General features: G+C 41.3%; 1 protein-coding gene across 2 annotated transcripts; it reads right to left on the bottom strand.

The window, feature by feature from the left end:
• Positions 1-6170: 6170 nt before the first annotated feature.
• On the bottom strand, positions 6171-19859 carry AQP4 (aquaporin 4). Of its 2 annotated transcripts, none has more exons than XM_014253644.2 (5): positions 18428-19859; positions 13809-14223; positions 12720-12884; positions 12284-12364; positions 6171-10550 (listed from the first exon to the last, which is right to left on the bottom strand). In XM_014253644.2, the coding sequence occupies exons 1-5, from the start codon at positions 18484-18486 to the stop codon at positions 10272-10274; spliced, it is 999 nt and encodes a 332-aa protein (XP_014109119.2). In that variant the 5' UTR covers positions 18487-19859; the 3' UTR covers positions 6171-10271. The 2 variants fall into 2 exon arrangements, with proteins under 2 accessions (XP_014109119.2, XP_087917526.1); XM_088061400.1 differs by lacking the exon at positions 18428-19859 and adding an exon at positions 18217-18261.
• Positions 19860-20557: the final 698 nt, after the last annotated feature.

Here is a 20557-nt window from a genome sequence, read left to right as displayed (position 1 = left end):
ATGACTAATGCAAGTGTATAACATCATTGCTATTTGTAAAGTATTTCATCAGTATTTCATCTTTAAACCCTGCAGTCTCAGATTGTGATGTTTCCAGCTCTCACAGTTGTATCGGATGATCACGTGATCAAAGTGTCTTTAATTTAAAACTCATCTGATTTTAAAAAAAGGTATGTTTTGATTCTGAATCTTACAGCACACCTGGCAGTATTTTGGATTTCACACAACAGTTAATGTAAAGCTTTCCTAATCTTATTGCAAATCTGGTTGCCTTGTTCTCACCAAATAGAAAGCACAAACCAAACCAAGACAACACTAACCTCCCTCCTATTTAACCGTAGATGTGTGTCCCCAAGTGCTCATTAACATTCTCCTTCAACCCCAGACTCAGATCTGTGGGTCTGGGGCAGCTCAATAATACAGATACCACCCACTGCAGCCTTGTCAAGCTGGAGAGCTGGCACTAGTGAGCAAGTGGAAGGGAGTTCTGTTTAATCAATTAAAAACTCACTCTTGAGGCTGAGCAGGTTTTTACAGCCCTGGTACCACTATTAAGGAGGGAAGGGAGAGGCACAGCCACCGTGTAAATGTATATAATCAGGGTTTTACTACTGCCACTGCTCTTCCTTTAGGCTCCTATGTAGGTCTGTAGAAGAAAAATAGCTGACCTACAGAAATCACCATACCTAGGTTATACAGATGCCTCTTAAGCATCAACCTCACTAGAAAAATTTGGTCTGGAAAAATAAAAAGTAATGTAAAATATCCCTGTGGTTATTTTTGTCAATGTCTTACCACCAGAGATGCCTCAAGCAGGTCAAAGATCCACACACAGAGCGAAAAAAAGAAAAAGAAAAAGAAAAGCAAAAGAAAAAAGAAATATCTGTATTGGTTCTGTTGGTATTCTGAATGAAAGGATCTGGTAAGACCTACAGTCATGGTTGGAAACAAACTGGCTGATCCTCAGGACTTCCTGACCTGGATTGTGTTCAAAAAAATACAAAGCAGGAGAGAAAAACCCGTCATGTTTTGGCAAAAGCAAGCTGTATTATATTTACTCAGTGCAGGTGTAATGATTTGTTACTTACAGAGAGCATTCATAGCTGCATGTTAAATCAAACCACAAGGAAAATGCTGTCTGTGTAACAACCATGAGAGCAGACAAGGCTTCCTCTTTCCAGATTTATCTGCAGCATAAACACTTTACATTGGCTAGAGAAATGTTAACACTCATAAGAGAGAAAATACCAATGTTCAGAAAAGAAAGATGAGAGCCAGGGTGCCTGTGTTATCTTTTCTGTTAAAGTTTACTATTAAATCTGTGGGGGAACACTTAAAGAGCACTTAAAGACTTACTAGCCATTTTTTATATATGTATATAAATGATTTACATGTACACACACATATGTATATATAAATATATGTATATTAGATTATATACACACATTCAGGTAAATTTAAACATTAAATTATATATCTACATATATAAATATAATAGTAAAAATAATTTTGACCATTCCTAGAACTACAGAATTCGGTATTTGAAACCTACTTTAGCTACAGAATTTCCTTCTTCTGGCCACTGGAAAACTTAGGGATTTCCCACCCTCTGACTGCAAAACTGGAAATCAGTGTCCAGGTTTTCACATCATGCCATTGGGATTATACATTTCCCAGTTAGCCCTGAAACCTGAGATGTTTCATTATTGATTAAAGTTTATGTTAGCAAGGATATTAAACGACAACTTTTCAGGGTCCTCCCATTACCCAAGACTCCAGCACTGCCATATATTACTGCCTGAATGTGAGTTTTCTTCCTATACACAATTTTTACATTTTGTTGTCAGAAAAACTGCTGGCCCCTCAGACACTTAAAATGAGAAACAAATATAAGAAAAACAAGTATTATTTAGCCAATTGTCTCAAATATGTAGGTTTAATGATAAATTCTAAGTAATTAGCAAAATGTTGAGAAAATGGATTAAAGAGGGCTGGATTCAGAAGAAAACTTTTGGTACATTACAAAAGAGAGCTCATAGAAACTGTGTATTTTGTTAAGAAAAATGCAATCTGAAATGAGAATAAAGAATCTGAATCACAAATTCAGATGCTCAGAACTTTATTGCGAAAACTTTATTGCAGTTTTCCATAGGGTCCCAAATTCATTGAAGTGACAGCTGTCTGTGCAGGAAATATAAAGAAAGGGAGACCATACAATGGAGGGTGCCAGCAGATCCTGAAGAGCAAACATGTCAAACAGCCAGAAAAGTTAAAGCATCCTCTTTGACAAAGGAAAAAAAAAAACAAAACAAAAAGAAAATTAATTGTTCTACATAATTCCATACAATGTTTGAGGATTTGACCTGTAGAAAAAAATAAAGCTAAATGTGGAGAGTCTGAAAAAAACAGGACACTGTAAGAAGAAAAAAGACCAAACTGCCCCCTCCCTCCAAAGCCCCCCAAACACACAGAACAGTTTTTCTTACTGGGGGGATAATAAAATCATTTTGCCTTGACCTCACCACTCAGACACAATGGCAATAGCTGCTATATATAAATCTTAGATGCTCTTCAGCTTTTCTCTACCAAATCATATTTATTTTAACTCAGAAAGGCTAGTAGTAAAAGAAGTTGGGGGATATTTTATTTACACAATGATAAATTAACCTGTGGATGGTTTCTCTAAGGGTAGCCCTAGGAATGACAAGGATGTAGAGGGATCCAGATGGACTTTTTGACCTCTTTTGTTAAAGCTCCCTCCATGGCATTTCTTGGCCTTTTTCAAAGCTAAAAGGTTGGAGGACACAAAGCTTTATTCTCACATTTTAGTCTTGAGGCTAGAAAAGCTTCTGCACTCGTGCCCTAGCAATGTTTGCCTCCAGTAAGTCTGAAGTATGCTGGGCAGCTGTAGAAGGAAGGAGAAAAACAAAAAAGCCTTGTGTCTGAAGCATTTGTGTTTGTGTGCATCCTACCCTGTACAGCTGGTCTGACTCAGCTCTGAGAAGATGCTGTGCAGCTGTTTCTCTGGAGCAATACCTGTGGGCAAACAACAGCAGAGTCCAACATCTATGTACATCTTCCTGATCTCCAGAGTTCATTTTGTCCCTGCTCTGTCATCTTTAATCATGAAAGCATTAGGCTTTTTCTTACTGGATATTCATGCACATATGTTCAGAACTTACAGAGACAATCAGCCATTGTTCCAGTTTTCCTATTGATGTTTTTCTTGCAAATCAGAGCCCAGGGACTGGCCACAAGCCCAAATCCCATCTTTTCAAAACTGATTACTTCTTTGCTGGGACACTGTTTGCTCTACTGCAATTGTCTAAGACCGGGTTTGGCTGGTGCAAACCTACTTCATCTCCTCTGGAAGCGAAGGCAGGATTTATCCTATGTACTGTACAGCTCTGGCAAGTCAAAGCAGATGAAATGCCCCCCACTCTGGAGTAACTCTGCTGCTGGCTAGAAAAAGTGGCCCCAAGTCCAAAGTGGCAGTAGCAGCTTGAAGAAGCTCACAGAAGGGGAATCTAGAGACTAAACCATCTCATTCCAGCTCTGATGAGCTCATTCAGCTGGAAAGGCAAAACAAAACAAAATATGCATGCATTCCTGTCTGGATATGGTACCACAAGGCAGCTAGGCACTGAGATACAATGCAAATGGAAATAATTAAGTACTGGAACAGAATAGCATAGATATCACTAGGAACTATCACAGGAAATTTCTGAGGAAAAATTAATGACTCTCCAATGTCCTGAGATTTGCTGTTCTAAAATAATGAAACAATTCCCACAGAATAAATGGAATAAATGCTAAAGTAGAGTGGAATAATGGTAAAATATTTTGCACACTAGGAAGCTACAAAATGTCTAAAGTAATAGATTTTTAAATGGTTGAAATGTGGGGAAAGGAAACCTTGTGGCAAATGAACTTCGGGAGGAAGAGCAGCAGAACCCAGTTGGCTCCATGGCAGTAGGAGATGGCCATGACCCCATTTCAAGCTGAATGCCATATGGCTCAGAAATAAGTGGAAATAAATGACCAAGTCATTAGGATCCCAGTGGGGCATGCAGCAATCTCAAATGGCAGCTGATCCCCCACAGTTTTACCCATGATCTTGTCCACTGCTGGGAAGAAGCAAACACTGTGGCAGTGCCACGCTGCGCCTCCCTGCACCTTTCACACACAGGCGTGTGCACACACATGCACATATGTGCACGTTTTAATAGACACGTGTCTATTAAAACATTCTAGCAAGAACCTCTAGGCATAGTGTGAATTAGAGAGGTTCTTATAAAGATTCTATCAGAAGGGAAATAGGGATGAAACATCACAGGAAGCTCATTGCTGTGCATGAGTGCAGAATAGCAGGTGGGAATTCTGTTTGCCAGGCATGCCCACAGAATACCTCTGCCTCTCCCCATCCCAAATGGCAAGGTGAGAGACAAGTAATACAAGCTCCTTTTGCCTTTCCAAAGAACATTATGATAGCTTTTTTAGTCAGATTTTGCCACAGTTCTTGTATTTCTAAGGATTGTTTTTCTAACGAGGCAAGAAAGGTCAAAAGAAATTAATAGCCAAGATAAGAGTTATCAGTCTGATATAAAAAAAGCAGTGTATAACGTTTGCAATACACTACAATCTACAACTGATAAAGGAGTCTAAAGCCAAATGAGGGTTTAAAAGGAAGCTGATATTGGAAATATCTACTCTCTAATTTCTCTTTTTAAGCAGATGACTGGGTTGCAGTTGCTGTTTGTAGCTGTCGCTGCTGAAGCCAGTGTCACCACTGAAGCCTAGAGTAAGGACATTACTCACCCAGCATGGCTCAGCCTCTCCACAGGATCCAAACAGGGCTCAGATGAGATCCAAAAGCCTCATCCACATCCTCATACAATTGGGACTGTGTTTTAATCCTGTGATACCTTAGTGCCAGTAACCCCTGCATAAGAGGTATGCTACAAAGATCTCCCTTGCCCACGCAGTTGCTTTTGTGTTCTTCCCAGGACCCTTCATATTAACACTGCAGACAGCTCCATCACTATGTGTATGTTGCCTTTGTAACTCTCCAGACATCTGTATTCCTGTTTTGTGCTTGTTTCAAAATGTCAGAATGGCTGCTTCCTCCTGTGATTGTGACACTGAAATAATTTTACTAATTCTGCCTAAATTCCCTTGGGAACCTGCTTCAGCGAGGTACAAATCATGTGTGTATTAAGTTATATGCAACATACACACTCCCCTAAGCCTCTTTTGAGGTGCCTCTGGAGCTTGAAGAAGCTAAAGGCAGGAGCTGAAGCACCACAAGTGTGTGTCAGGCATGAGCCATTCCTGCTGATTAGAAGCTATCCCAGGTGATGTGTTTTCATATCAGTCATTTTCAGGACCCCAATTTACCCCCATTAATGTCATAGGAACTAAACTTTGCGTTCCAAGCAAAGAGCTAGACAACTAGAAATGTACAGTGAAATCTACAGTGCCACAGGATCTGATTTCCATTGCTGAAGATCGTCATGGGAGCTTGTTCTCACAAGCTGTGTTTTAGTAAAAGGGGTCAGAAGTGCCAGTATAATTTCTATCACTTTTAAAAACTTTGGCTCTCCACTAGTCCTATGAGTTTTTTAACCCATTTGGCAAAATCAGTGATGTACATATATGACCTGGTTTCAGCTGGGATAGAGTTAATTTCTTCTCAGTAGCTGGTACAGTGCTGTGTTTTTGGATTTAGTATGAGAATAATGTTGATAACACACTGATGTTTTGAGGTTTTTTTATTAAACTGCTCTTATCTCAACATACAAGTTTTAGTTTTGATTCTCCTCCCCATTCCACTGGGCTAGGAGTGGGGGAGGTGAGCAAGTGGCTGTGTGGTGCTTAGTTGCCAGCTGGGCTTAAACCATGACAGCATACCAGCATAATTTTTGTTTTAATTGGTTTAGGCTCATTTCCTTCAAGATATTAAATCTTTTCCACAAGCAGCTTTCTTCTCTGATGGATATTTTTCCACAGTAAATCATTCATTCACTGTGGCATACACTTCCAGACTCCTCTTAGATACATTCTATGGGTTGGATTCGGGGTTTTTCCTTATATTTTCCGTCCCAAGCTTTAGGATCATGAAATGTTTCCAGTGATCACAAGATGCCTTTTTTTTTTTTTTTTGACACATCTTTATTTGCAACAGTAGTGTGAGATACAGTAGAATACATGTGGGAACCAGATAATCATGTATTATTTTATAGTGAATTTTTCAGTAGATTATTCCAAATGTTACATATGGAAATTTTAAGTCCTATTACATTAGTTCTGATATCATGATGACTAAGCACTTAAAAAATAAGCATTCTTGTGGAAAAATCCATATACACAGTTTGCTTTACCTCATTTGTCCTAAATTTCAGTCTGCAACAGGATGACTTAGATCAATAGGAGTGGGTAGCAAATACTTCAGTCTATATTTACATATTGTCTATTTAGAAAGTCCTTGAGAAACTCAGATACACACAGGATGAACTGAGATACAAAAAATTGTGCATGGTGTTTTCACCTCTCACATTGAAAAGAAAGACTCACAATGTAAATTCTCACATAATTTAATATGATTAAAAATATTGGATGGTGTATAATATCCTGAATGTGTTACACAGCCACCAGGTAAGATGTTTCAGAGCACAGCAGCAGCTGCTCTGCCATCAAGCACCAGAAAGGTAGATGGCCATCTAGCTTTCGAAGCACATAATGTGGTGATTACTAATAATCAGAAATAAAGCGCGTTTTGAAAAGCTGATATGCAAATACATGTGACAAGCCTAAACAAGACATGAGATGAATCTCACTCCTACTTCCACTGAAAGGTGGAACACTTCAACAGAAGGGTTATCATGACAACTTGAATGCTGCAGAAGTTTTGTTTTTTTTTGTTTTTTTCCTGAGAATAGTTAGAATCTGGGTGATGAGCTCCTCAGAGTACACACACCCCAAAAAGGTATTTGTGTGCTTCAATGGAATCACCCTTAGCTTCCATGCTTTCTTTTCTGAAATCAAACCCAGTGACTTAATATTATGAAGGTGCTTGTTAAAGTGCAGATATAGCATTGAAAACACTCGTGCCATCAAGGAGGAGTGAGTCTCATCCAATTTTTGGGGCCCCAAAATGATGATAGACCTGCCAGTCTTCCTGTGACATCCATCCATCATCATAAACAAAAAACATTTCCTACCAAAACCAAGAAATGTTTTAAGAGCGCATCAAGTATGAGGTGCAATATAGAGCTGAAGAGCTTTAGAACACAAATCTCACTCAAACAGTATCAAAGTACATGTTTTTAAAAAAATACTGATGCAAAAGTATCTTGAACCCATAAAAAGGTCATGCTAGTCTATTGTTTAACCAAGTATGCCTACTGTACAGTGATGACACCATTGCAAGACAGCCTAGAGGGGAACATACCCCTCTGCTAAACTAAGTCCTAATAGATACTGAAGAGTGATGATCCTTTATATGAATGGTGATGTCTTGCGGTGGGGCAGAAACACCTGTGATTACAGCCACTCCTAAAGATTTACTTTAGGGTGGGTCATAAACCTCAAGTTGAATGCATCTTCTTCCAAAATTAAGTATATTGCTGAAAGTCTCAGATTTTAGAAAAAACACAGCGAAGTGTGTGAGAGAAGCCATCGGACCCCAAAAAAGCTCAGGATCATTTCCACTGTAGCCAATGTGACAAACTCCTCCACAAGTTTTAATCTGTGGGATCAGCAGCAGACCTACCGCACGTTGCTTACCTGCTAATGTCTAATGTCTATGGCATGGCATCAACCTTTACTGTCTGGTGGCCTCTATTTTAGCATCCCTTCTTTTCCCTGCTCTTTTCAGAAGTCTCAGGATCTTATCCTCAATAAGGAGTTTGGCTGGTTCTGAGTGTTTACCACAGTCCATTAATAAAGAAGGTTTCAGGAGAAAGATCCTCCTAACAGAGGTGGCTGGTGCTATGCTCACATTATGCTCACCTCAGCAGCAGAATCAGGCTGGGTGAGGAAAACACACATCAAGCCATTTGTGTAAAGGACCCTTAAGCATAAAACAAATCCCAGCTTCTTATTTAAATAACACAGTACCATGCAAAATTCACAAATTAAGGAGTGTCTTTAAATAAAAAAAATGCAAACCTTTGCTTAAAAATCCACCAATTCTATGTGTATTACTCTTCACCTTTTTAAGCCATGCAAAAGGTTTAACCAAAATGTCCCTTTAACAAATACAGATTGGAACTATATAAAAAAATAAAGCCCAACTAAATGCCTAGACAAATGCCCCAATGAGTTTTGATCTTTCTCATTGAATCTCTTTATCATGGTATTTATCCATCTGAGCAGAGGTCTAACACCACACCTGTGCTGCCCTTCCCTTGGGAGACTTAGTCCTTGCTGTGGGAAGGAGCTCTTATCTGCAATTTGACATTGTCCACTGCAGGTCCCCAGCCACACCCAACTGCAAATGCATGAAGGAGTCATGAATCTCGTGCTCAGTGCAGGGAACTTGCACCACACTAGCAGGGTTTAAGACAAGAAAAATGTGAAACTTGAAAAAGGACATGCTGGGATGATACAACATATCCCTGCAAGCTGGGATACTAGAATTGCCATGGGATCATAGTGCACAGATTTGAGGGTTGTAGTCATTTATTATAATTAGAAACATCTAATTCCCTGTGATAAAGATTGCATGTAGAGTATGTCAAAGAACAGATGAGGCTAATACAGCCCACAGTCAGGACTAATACTTTTTTTTCTCTCTTATTGCTAAATAAGACCTATATAATTACAATATAATACCATGCTCCTGACTGCTCTGCAGCTGCATATTGTAAAACTCAAAGCCACTGATCAGAAACAAAAGCAGTAAGTCAGTAACAGCTTTACAGAAATGTTCTGCTGGGGTGATTATGCCTGGCAAAAACCTCTATAGGGGAAAGACTGTTTACAGACATATTTCATGTCCTTTTTCCCCTAAAACACCCTGCAAGCAGTTGAACCTTTTTCTAACAACAGATAAAGCAACTTTTGCCAGAGGTGTAGTTTATGACTATATGAATACTGGAACAAGCAGGGAACCTGTTCAAATAGTTAGGCAACAGTTACAACAAAAAGCCAGAAGCAGTCATATTTTTATCATCTGTTATAAAAAAATATTTCCCAATCAGTGTCTCAATACAGTTAAAAGTTAAAACCCCTCTACATTACTAATAAATTAAAAAACACTATCTCCAACCATCTCGTAAGAAAATAGGTAAGTAATTTAAACCTTTAGTTTACATAAATTAGCACAGAAATGTGTATTCAAACAAGTGCACTGAAAACAGATATGCCTTCTTTTCTTCTGATATCTCTTATTTAAGTTATTAAGTAACAGGAAAGCCTTTATATTCTTTGCATGACCTTGAAAGTCTGCTAACACTAAATGGTCAATAGTCAAACCTCAGGAGAATGTTTCACCAGATAGACAATGACAAGAGGGAGCATGAAGTACAATCAACTGCTTTGCAGCCTTATTACCACACACTTCAACATTCCATGTCAGCATATTTACTCTTGGGGATGAAGGTAATGTATTTATATGGAAAATCACATGACTAAAATTTGATGGGTTGATAGAATTTTTTTTTTAAAAGTCTGTTAAAGTATCATTTTTTTCAGAGGTAGTTTGCAAGGCAATAGTGATGTACATGAGTGGAAACAATACTCCTTTGCTTGACTATAGATAAAACTCTTAAATAGTGCTGGTGCTTTCTCTGAACCTCACAGAGAACGCTTAATGGGTAAGATGTTATAATTGGAGCTGACAACAGCCAATTAAGTGTCAGAAGAACAATCTGATAAGTAGGTCTTCATGTCTATAGGCATTTCCTGATATGTCTTAACTGTCAATCTGAATGTTACACATTTCTATCTTTATCTCATTATTGACTGATTTATTAAAGGAGAATGCTTTCATCTCTCTTTTTGACTTTGGGGTTGCTCCGGAAAGAACTAAAGGAAAATACAAGTCTAAATTTGGAATAATAGATGGGGAATCCTAATTATAGCAAAGTCCTAATCTTCCAACTGAGCAGGCGCATGGTTTGGTGACACCACTCCATGCAGCTGCCCACACCGTACCTTTCAAGAAGAGGAAGGTGCTCAGGCTAGAGGAGATCTGTTTCTTTAATGGGTGGAAGGATATCTGTGGACGTGCTACCAGGCTGCTCTCTGCTTTCAGTGCTTCTTGCTAGTCATACGGAAGACAACACCTCGCTGGATGGATCTCTTCCCTTCTTGTCCTCACCCCTGTCGATATCAATCACATGAACTATGCCAGGCTTCAGGATCAGGTCATCGGTCTCTACATGGCTCCTGTTGTCGTCCACCTCGATGTACTTGCCCTTGGAAGGCTGGGTAGCCTTACCAAAGACGTCTTTGAAGCGGCGCTTGAGCTCAACGTCTGGGCAATAGACGTACTCATACAGGGCACCGGCAAGGACTGCTCCGATTATTGGTCCCACCCAGTACACCTGCAAAAGAAGAGGTGGAAAAAACCCCAGGCAATAAGCTTTTAAATTAACAGCGAGAAGAAGACTGACAAACAGGCCCACTTCTTCAAAGTGAAATAATTTTCTCAAGTTTTATTGATCTATCTCTTTACAAGAGGCTTATTCTAATCTTTTCATCACTCATTGCCAGCTATAGACCACAAATATGGACCCTTTGCAAGAAGACACTCATAGGAAACACCAATGTAGAGAAGTAATTTTCTTTTTGCATTTTGAACCAAGATGACAATGACCTTTCAAGGGAAAAAAGTCCCTTCTAGTGTACACACAAACAATTCTGCTTCAGTATTTCAGACTTATGTTTCCAAAATATTTCAAATTTGGCATTTGGTCCTACAGAATACAACAGGCAGTCAACCACAACAGGCAGTCTGATAATCTAATTTGAATAAGCAAATACAATGGACATAACACAACTCTGTAGGTACCTATCTATTTCATCATGACAGACAGCAGTGCAATAACATTATTAGGTGCCAAAGCCCACAGGTTCTTGTTGATGGCATGCCAGTGTCACTGCTCTGGAGGAGGAGAAAAGGCTATTTTTCCAAGTGGCCAGGACAGTAACTAAGCTTCTCCTGAAAGTTTCTCCATGGTATATTTGTTTATTGTTTATAGCTTTAGTTACAAATTACAGGCTTCCTCAGAGTATGGATAATTAATCTTGTGAAAAACTACAGCAGTTTTTCATATGAACAAGCCATTCACTGATAACTGGGTAAATCTGCCTCAATAGGATAACTCTTGGGAACAAAGTTACACATGGTATCGTGTTTGCAGAATTGAAGCCTTAGGGCCTGAAGACAATGCTATTTCTATTATTAGCTGCAGTGGGAGCAATGTGGGCTTCATACTTTAAAAATCAAGAAAATCCTTATATGCACTCTAATATGCAGCTCTTCCAGTTAGCACTGAAAAGTGTCCCTAGAAGTGATTTCCCTCTCTATAATTAGGTGAGTTTGAGCTGTGATCCATCTCTCCCTTATAAAATATGAAATGTTTTTTTGTAAGTTGGCTTGTTGGATGCTATAGAAATTTACTGCATCATTCACAGCCTGCTTATAATGTTGTTTCCCGTGTAACTGCTCCTGGCTAAGCTGACACTTTCAAACTGAAGCAGGTAACATCTGGCCTGGTCTGCAAATACCAGACTGCAACCTCTTCATCTCTCACTGCAGGCATTTGCAGAGGCAGGTTCTCCCCCAGGAACCAGATCACAGAGGGTCCCTGTTCTCATTTTATACATCTGCCCCAATTTGCTGCAGAACCAGGTGAAATGTGAAGTTAACAGAATTACTTCCATAGCTCTTCACCAGCATGACCAGCGGGGTTTGCTATCTGCCTTGGAGGATTTTTCTTTCCAGCAGTTCAGTTCTTTCAGTCTCCCTGGGTCGATTAGTATTTTTTTGTTGTTGTTGTTTTGAACTTTTCATATAATTTCCTTTCTACCCTAGCTGCTACCTCCACGAAATGGCCCCTGAATACTAAGATGCCATTTCAACATGCTGCATGCTGCACTGCAGTCCTAGGTGAGGATCATGATGATGCCTAAGCTTGGGGCAGGTCAGTGCCTGTCTTCCTCTGGGATGGTCTCTATGGGATGTCCTGGAAGAGATAACTGAAAGCAAATGATGTACGAAAAATCCTGATCACTGTTTGTCGCTATGATGAGGGAAGTATGAAAGGAGAGTTACCCATTGGTTTTCCCATCTGCCCATAATGACAGCAGGTCCGAATGATCGAGCTGGGTTCATACTGGCACCAGTGTAATTGATCTAAAGCAGAGAGAAAATGTTGTCTGTTATTAAAGTCTGGAAGGTAGTGATCCGATTTCTGTGGGACACTCTGGTTTTGCACAGCTCTTCCACTTTACAGCAGATATCATGACTCTCCTGAGTCTTAACACAAAGTCAAAAGAAGTCATCACATGAACAGCCAGAAAAGTTCTGGTGCAACACCCTAGCCAAGGGGACACTCCTGAGACTCCAAAGGGCTTTGGCATGGATCCATAAAGAATACAACAGCTATATAGCTGTAATTGCTCTAAAGGTCACAGAAGTTTCCATTTACTTCTGAAGTAGTCATAAAGGGTAAAGGGATCTATTTTTTAAAGAGAAACCATTAACTTACAGCAAATAAATGTCCAATTGCAACAGAAAATCCAATTGCTAAAGCTACTGAACCAGTGACATCACTTCGTTTTGAATCACAGCTAGCAAAAATAGTAAAAACCAGCTGGAATGTAATTATCAATTCCACCAGGAGTCCATGCCCAGCAGAAAGATCTCTGTGTACCTGGAAGAAGGCAAAGAAACACCAGAAATGAAGAAAAGATGATTTTGTAAATCAGAAAGACATCACATGCATAAATTGTATTTCAATGAATGGTATTTCTAAATAATACAAAGTGAAAGACAACAATGAACTTTTAGAGGTACAGATTCTCCCCTCTTCATTCTTATCCCTTTATTTTTTTTCTTAAACTTTAAAATGGTTCTTTATTTTGAAAGCCATGGAAATTCGCTGCTGAACAGAGAACAGAAGGATTAACATTCACATCCAACTGGAAGTTCAAAGTTAGACTGCAAAAGTATAGTTTATTTTTACATGGGGATTTGCAAATGCTGCACTTCCCTTTCACCATTTTTTTTTTCTTGGGAGCACTGTAATTTACTATTCAATTATAAATTCATTAATTATCCCTGACTTAATTAATTTAAATTTCAATTAAAAATTAAGCAGTGTGCGGCTGAAGTGCATTTTTAATAAGTCCTGCAACAGGGCTAACTGATGGCATTCCTTATTAGTTTAGAACAAAGCTGAAATCTAAGCCACAATCTATTTCAAAAGTATGTCATTTTAAATTGATGTTTTTTCAATCCCCATCATAATAGCATGGAATTAATTTCCCCCCTCCCCAGACCACATAAAAATGGCATTTCACGCATATATTATTTAAATTTTGTATGTAAATTAACATTACCTGCTGTCATCAGATTTGGGGAAGTTCTAGGAAAGAGAGCATCTCTAAAAAGAACAGCTATAGCTATTACACGGCATAAAACCATCCTAAGGAGAGCTTTAAGCCCTGTCTGGTTGTTGTAAATAAACCAGCAAGCCGTTAAAACCTGTACCTGAGCTCTCCTCATTCTGTGTGACACTGATTCTATTTTCTCAGGGTCTGAGCTAGCCTAGTTCAAGAGGCAGAGAAGTGATTACCGCAGTGACTCCCAGGCCGCCCACCACGCTGGGCGGTGTGACGAGGTAAAGGATGCCCGCGCCCACGATGGCTCCCAGGCACTGGGCAAGAATGTAGAAGATGGACTTGGCAAGACTGATCTTCCTCGTGCAGACCATTGCCACCGTCACCGCCGGGTTGATGTGGCCTCCGCTGATGTGTCCAAAGCACTGCACCATGGTGGCAATGCTGAGTCCAAAGCAGAGGGAGATAAGGACCATGTCTACGGGCAGGGGCTTCTCTGCTCCACCCCAGTTGATCGTGGAGCCGAGGCTGAGTAGGACAAAAATGAGCATGCCCAAAAATTCTGCCGAAACGGCTTTCCAGAAGGGCTGAGTCCAGACTCCTTTAAACGCCACCATAATCCTCTCACACTTACACAGACGTCCACACTTACTGAAAAGGAAAGCAAATCTTCATCAGAAGTCACCAAACAAACCTTACAGTCTCCTGTTAGGGGCTGTTCTTCAGCAGATCTCGGAGAGAAGGTGGCAACACTGAGTATCTTTGGGGTGGGACAACCACAGACTACACCCTTAGAGCAGACTGCCCTTAAAACATGCCAAGTGTTGGAGTGTCTGCAGGACACAGGGTAATTAATCACTCCTTGTGATAACTCTGTATAGTTTCAGCTCCCAAAGAGCAACGTCTGTGTATTTTGAAGTGATCATTAATTTAAGTGTATTATTCTACACTAGCTGGCCTCTGATTTAGAGACTGTACAGCTCTACCACTTCCAGTGGCCTGTTGATCATCATATTCATTGAATCAGTGAGTATCATCTTTTTCTATGCAAATCTGTAATTTTCACAAAGTAGGTAAGATAATTCAATAAAAATCAGTATCTTAGTCAAAGTCTAGTGGTTTTGATGACAGTATAGTGTTGGGTAGTTGCCTTGAGAGCTAGAAGAGAAAGTTTATTTGCTTGAACACTCACACAGACCAGTATTTCAATTTATATTTATGCAAAGAGCAGTTTCTTCACTGTGGATGTTGGGTGAAAATTGAATTCAGGCAGGAGAATAGATGCAATCCTACATTCTGACCTTTAAATCAATCGTGTAATCAATAAAGTGCTTTATGTTCGGCTAATGGTGCCAATTGAGCTGGGGAATAGAGCAATATTTTCTGTATGTGTGGTGTGTAAAACTCTGCATGACAAAGAAAGTCTTGGCTTTTCTTCCTGTCTGGAGATGCTATTTATTAGTCTACACTGCCTTCCTGATGAGCTACAATTTTGCTAGATGTTCAGATACCTATGAAAGTGGGTCACCAAAGAAAAGTTATTTGTGGTATTAATAAATTAGAAGAATAAGCCAAAAGGGAAGCATTCTAATTAGTTTCTGAGGAATGCTCAAAAGATTCTTCTCTAAAAACAAAAGCAAGAAACATCCAACCCATCCAAAATGTAGAAAACAAAAGAATATTCATCTGCTACATTTGGGAACAGAATTTTGAGTGGAAGACAGATGAATTTATGCTCAGTTATCTGAGGTAACTGAGCTACAATGCATATTTAATACCAGTTACATCAGAAAAGAAGCATAAAAGGCTTGTCTGCCCTTTTCAAGTCATTGCAAGAGGAATGGCCCATGAATTTCTTAACAGTTCCAGTGAGTTAGGGAAAAGCAATTTAATGCTGTGAATGGAGCAAATAAGCTGCTTCCCTAATTTCCTATGCTAACTTACTCTGTATTTTGGATAGGCCTTCTGAGCTCTATCTTAGTTCTCCATATGAGATGAGATAAGAACAATTACATTCTCTCCTAAAAATGGCTCTTGTAAAGTGCTTATGAAAGGATCTGAGACACTTGAATGAGACTTGTTCTAGAGAAGTGAAGCAAGAACCTCACAAGAGAATAAAGTAATACCCCAAATCTTTGGATTTTAGGTCAAACTCGAGATAAATGGAAAGATGTTTTTGTAAGATCTCATTTTAACAGTGAGTTAATGGCCAACCATCTAGACTAGACCTTTTGTACAAAATAAACCCAAAATCATTGTCTCCCTCAAAGCTGAAGCTCCAGGCTGGCTGTTCTTACCTTTGAATCCTATTCCCAGATTCACACTGAAACTTAAAGGCTTACTTCTGATTCCCTTACTGCTTCCTCACTAATAATTTATCTTAGTGACCTGAGTAAGACATAGGTGCTATATTCATCCTGAGAAGAGTTCATTTTCCCAGTTCCCTGGGCATGTTCCAGGTGAACATAGGGATGACACATATAGTGAAGCCCACGGAAGAGAAACCTGAGACCTGGGTGCACAGAGAAGGGAAGCAGCACTCATCTACTCTTTTATCCCTCAGCTCAGCTGGGATATAACCTGGATTTCCCTGGTGCAAGCCCTGGTGTTATATTCAAGTTTTGAAAAAGTTCTAGCCACCAAGGGCACTATGGTGGGAATGTAGGTTTATGAAGCATGGTGACTCCTGATGTCTTTGTTCAAATGTGTCTGACCATCTCTTCCTGTACTCAGAGAACAGTGAGATCAGCAAATCAATGACACACCTTCATCCTGTAAAGTGGACAGAGAAAGGTGTTTGTATTTGGCACTAAGATCGTGCAGCTGGCTTCTCAACAGTTGTGGAACATCTTAGAAAATCACCTTAAGAGTGGGTGTCTGTGTGTGTGTGTGCACGTGCATGTGGAAAATCACACCTTCCACTGGACTGCTGGTGGGCCTGACTAGAAGGGGGCTACCACTTATGAAAGACAGATCTCATGTTGTTTCTCTAGCTGAGAGCATGTGTAGTCAATTCAGTCTTTTGCAGCCCTGAAAATGCAAAATTGCTGCATGCAAGCCAAATGCTTCAAACACAAAAGCTGGCTCATCAACATAAGTTTTTGTTTTTCTAGAACATCATGCTACCTAGAACTCTGTCAGCCATATTGACAGTTAATTATTTAAACACCTATTTTTAATCCATACCTGTTTTTTTAAGCAGTCTTTTTTTCTATGATTTCTACACCAGGCAAAATGCTCAGCTGTCAGGGCCAAATTTTTCTTGTAAACCGCACACCTTTCCTTCCTACAGCAAAAACCCCCTATAAATGTTAATAAAAGCTTAATACTGTATTTGAGACCTGAGCCTAGGTTTTCACCTAAATCCAAAGGCAATCAGCAACTTAGAAATCAAAACCATCTCAAACATCCACTATTTGTTCAGCATGCAGTTGAATTTAAAGGCTGGAGATGAGACAGAGTGATGGCTGTGTGACGGGTCTGAAACTGATATGGGACATCTCAGCAGCTAAGAGATGTCATCAAAGATTTGTCATCAAAGTTGCAAAACAGTTTTTATTTTGAGTAGTTGTTCATGTTTTCCTTAGATAAATTCAAAATATAACAGAAAAACACTTTCATGTGATGGCCACACATTAATTTCACATGTGGCCCCACTGGAAATTCTCCGGTCTGGGCTACAAGATTACACAGTAAATTGTGTCTGATAGGATGCAAGGTGGGTTTTGCAGATCATGTTGCCAGAAGGGCTTCAGGTATGGTTATGGCTCCAAAGGCATAACAATATAAATCATAACAAAGGTTTCGATACAAAAGTCAAAGAGTATTTTAAAAAGTCTTCATTTCCTAACTTCAAGGAGCAGAGCACACATCCTGGTCACAAGCTTGCAGCCAGACACTCCACACGACACTGCTGTCACACACAAGTTCTGTGCGTGCGGTGCCTATTTACAGTGGCATCCCTGCAGCAAACTCCCACGCTGCCCGAACTGAGCCCGCACCGCCGGCTGGAGCTCTAATGGACATCGGGCACCTGCCGGCCAACTTTGAGGGAGGAGAGCGACAGGTTACTGTTGCAAAACCAATGCACTGTCGCAGGGCTTGCTTGTAACCATTTTGCCTCATTTTCCAAAAAGCTGATAAACGAGCGACTGGCATGGCACCTACAGGAGGTGAGGAGCCTCGGGAGCCCAGTACCGCAACTTTTCCGCTCTGCGGTACCTGGGCTTTCTCCACACGCGGCTCTCCACTGCAGGACCGCAAGCGGACAACAGAGTATTAACACGCGGGAAGAGAGAGTGAGTTTGCTTCTTTCTGCACCCTTCGCACCTCTGATGGTAAAACTCCAGAGCGAGCGATAGGCTCCAATAGTGTCTTCGGGAACACGGAGCTGCTGCCTGGCTGCCATCCCTCGGTGCAAAACGCAGAAGGGCAACAACGCGGAGCCGCACACCTGTCTGCGCACTCCTGCCGGGGCCGGACAGTCCCCTCCCGTGACCGCCCACCCCCCTCGCCCAAGCTTTCCCATAAACTCGTCTCTGGTCTGGGGGGGCTGTCCCCGTCCGCCTGCCAGTCTCCTGGCTGCCTGTCTCCTGCCTTCCCTCCCTCTCCCGCTCCGCGCCCCGCGCAGGGCCGCGCACTCACCCGCGGCGCGGAGCGGCCGCTCCGTCGCTCATGCCTCCCCGGCGGGCCCGGCTGAGCGGCGGGGCCGGGGCGGGGGCCGGAGCCGGAGCCGGAGCCGGGGCGGGGGCCGGGGCCGGGGCGGGGGCCGGGGCCGGGGCCGGGGCCGGGGCCGGGGCCGGGGCGGGGGTGGGAAGGCCCCCCAGCGTGCGGCGGCCGCGGAGCGCTGCCCTACCTGCTGCGGCACTCGAGGAACGGCCGCCGGAGCCCCGGCTGCGGGTCGGCTGCGGTCATGTGCCTCTGCACGGCAAGGCAGGGGGGTCGCGGCTGCCGGGCAATGAGAAGCGGGCAGCGCCGAAGCGACAGCGCTGTGCTCCTGCGGCGCGGGGCCGCCCGGCAATGGGGAGGACTCAAAGGCTTCTTAGTTTCTTCTCTGCCACTCACTGTATTGAAGGGGAAAAAAGCCCTAGTAGCGCAGCAGCCAGGGAGTTTTATCCGTCTAAAATACCTATTAGTACCTTACTAGAGCTCTACTGGTTACAAAACCATAGAATCATAGAATATCCAGAGCTGGAAGAGACTCACTAGGATAGAGTCCAACTCCTGGCTCTGCAAAAGACTGCCCCAAAAATCACACCATGTGCCTGAGATCATTGACCAAACACCTCTTCAGCTCTGGTGCTATGACCACTTCCCTGGTGACCCTGTTCTATTGCCAAACCACTCTCTTGGAGAAGAACCTTTTAGTAGTGTGCAACCTAAACATCCCCTGACACACCTTCATGCTGTTCCCTCGGGTCTTATTATTAGTCACCATAGGGAAGCGATCAGTACCTGCCTCTCCACTGCCTCTCATGAAGAAACTCTGGACTGTGATGAGGTCTCCCCTCAGTCTTCTTTTCTTCTGGCTGAACAAGCTAAGTGACCCCAGCCACTCTTCATATGGCTTCCCCTCTAGGTCCTTCACCCTCCTTGTAGTCCTCCTTTGGATGCTTTCTAATAGCTTTATATAATTCTTATATTGTATTGTGCTTGTTGAAGTTGCTAAATTGAATGAAGTTTTGACTAGTATGAAATGCCAAATGGAGGCCACTGGAAAATAGTGTTTAAATTAGACTCCCATACTCTCTGTTGAAGAAGATCACATGGTCATTACTCAGTGCCTCTACAGCATGAAAACAATTCAGTGAAAAACAGCCCTTCATGTAATAAGAAAAAAACAAAGTTGCCTAAGGCCCCAGGCACAACTATTTCATTAGAGAATGCACAGAAACTGTCACTCGAAGAAGACATGGCTGAGAATGGAAAAAAGTATACAGAAAATCTGGCTTAGACCTTTGCATGCTGTAGAAGAATATGTGCATAAGTTATATAGAAAACATTCTAAAGGACATGCTCAGCAGTAAAATGAGGTTAAACTATAGGTAAAGCCATGCATCCGTGCAGCAACAGTGGAAAATCAAAGTTTGTCATGATCAGCCAGCCTGTACAAGACACATTGTACCAGCTAATCCTTCTAACCATGAGTAAACAGTGCTGGATCTGAAGAACTACTCCAGGAAACCACAGACAGAAAGTCCTCCCTGAGCTTCTGCTAAGAGATTATGGGTAATAATTTACAACAGTGAAAAGCGAGTATATAATGTATAACACTATCAATTAAGGATGCCCTAGACAAATTTGTAGACACAGCAATAGAAAAGTCATGTCCATATATTAAATGCTTACCAATCACAGTTTATGGCAAATAAAGGCTATCTATCGTAATGTACAAATGTAAGTGTTTCTCTCAATTTGCCTGTTCCTCCTCTAAAGCCATGTCAAAAAGGATACCAAGAGACACTCACAATTTGATGGCAAAAGAGAAACTGCAGTCTTGATGCTTTCTTTTTTTGTTTTCAAGCTTCACTTTATTTGCATATGTTTGAGCTTAGTCAAGGGATGGGTGGGGGGGTGGTTGTGTACAGACATCATTACACATCTCTGCTGTTTCATTTGCTGTATTTGGGTTTTCAATCTAAGCCCTTCACAACCTGCTACAGTGATTTCAGAAAAAAAAAATCACTTGTTCTTTGGCACCTTGTGGACTCTGCTCCTTTGGCATGTTTATTTGTTTACAAACAAAATTCACTTAGCAAAACCAGTAATTGCTTTTCCTTGTCTGGCAGATAGCGTATATCTGCTCTTTTTGATCTGCAGAGCAGATCACTGCCACATGGAGAAGCCAGACCATTAATAGCTTCTGTCACTGCTACCATTCTTATTGTGAAAGATCTTCTGGAGGATTAGACAAAGGTTGTGGCCACATAAAACAGAGAAAGGCAATGCTTCAGGCACAAACCTGGAGCAAAGTGCACTGTGCCAG

The sequence above is a fragment of the Pseudopodoces humilis genome, chromosome 1 (assembly GCF_049639895.1).
Source record: "Pseudopodoces humilis isolate 2021_Gansu_Grassland_sample_001 chromosome 1, ASM4963989v1, whole genome shotgun sequence".
In the NCBI taxonomy this organism is placed as follows: domain Eukaryota; kingdom Metazoa; phylum Chordata; class Aves; order Passeriformes; family Paridae; genus Pseudopodoces; species Pseudopodoces humilis.
The sequence above is the reverse complement of the archived record's forward strand: the minus strand, read 5'-3'. Positions and strand labels throughout refer to the sequence as shown.

Excerpts from the sequence above, each read along its gene's own strand:
- AQP4 (XM_014253644.2), bottom strand. The coding sequence starts at position 18,486 with ATGACCGCAGCCGACCCGCAGCCGGGGCTCCGGCGGCCGTTCCTCGAG. Across the intron at positions 14,224-18,427 it reads TTCCTCGAGTGCCGCAGCAG|TAAGTGTGGACGTCTGTGTA; the intron begins GTAGGGCAGCGC and ends TTTCCTTTTCAG. Across the intron at positions 12,365-12,719 it reads CAATTGGACATTTATTTGCT|ATCAATTACACTGGTGCCAG; the intron begins GTAAGTTAATGG and ends TCTCTGCTTTAG.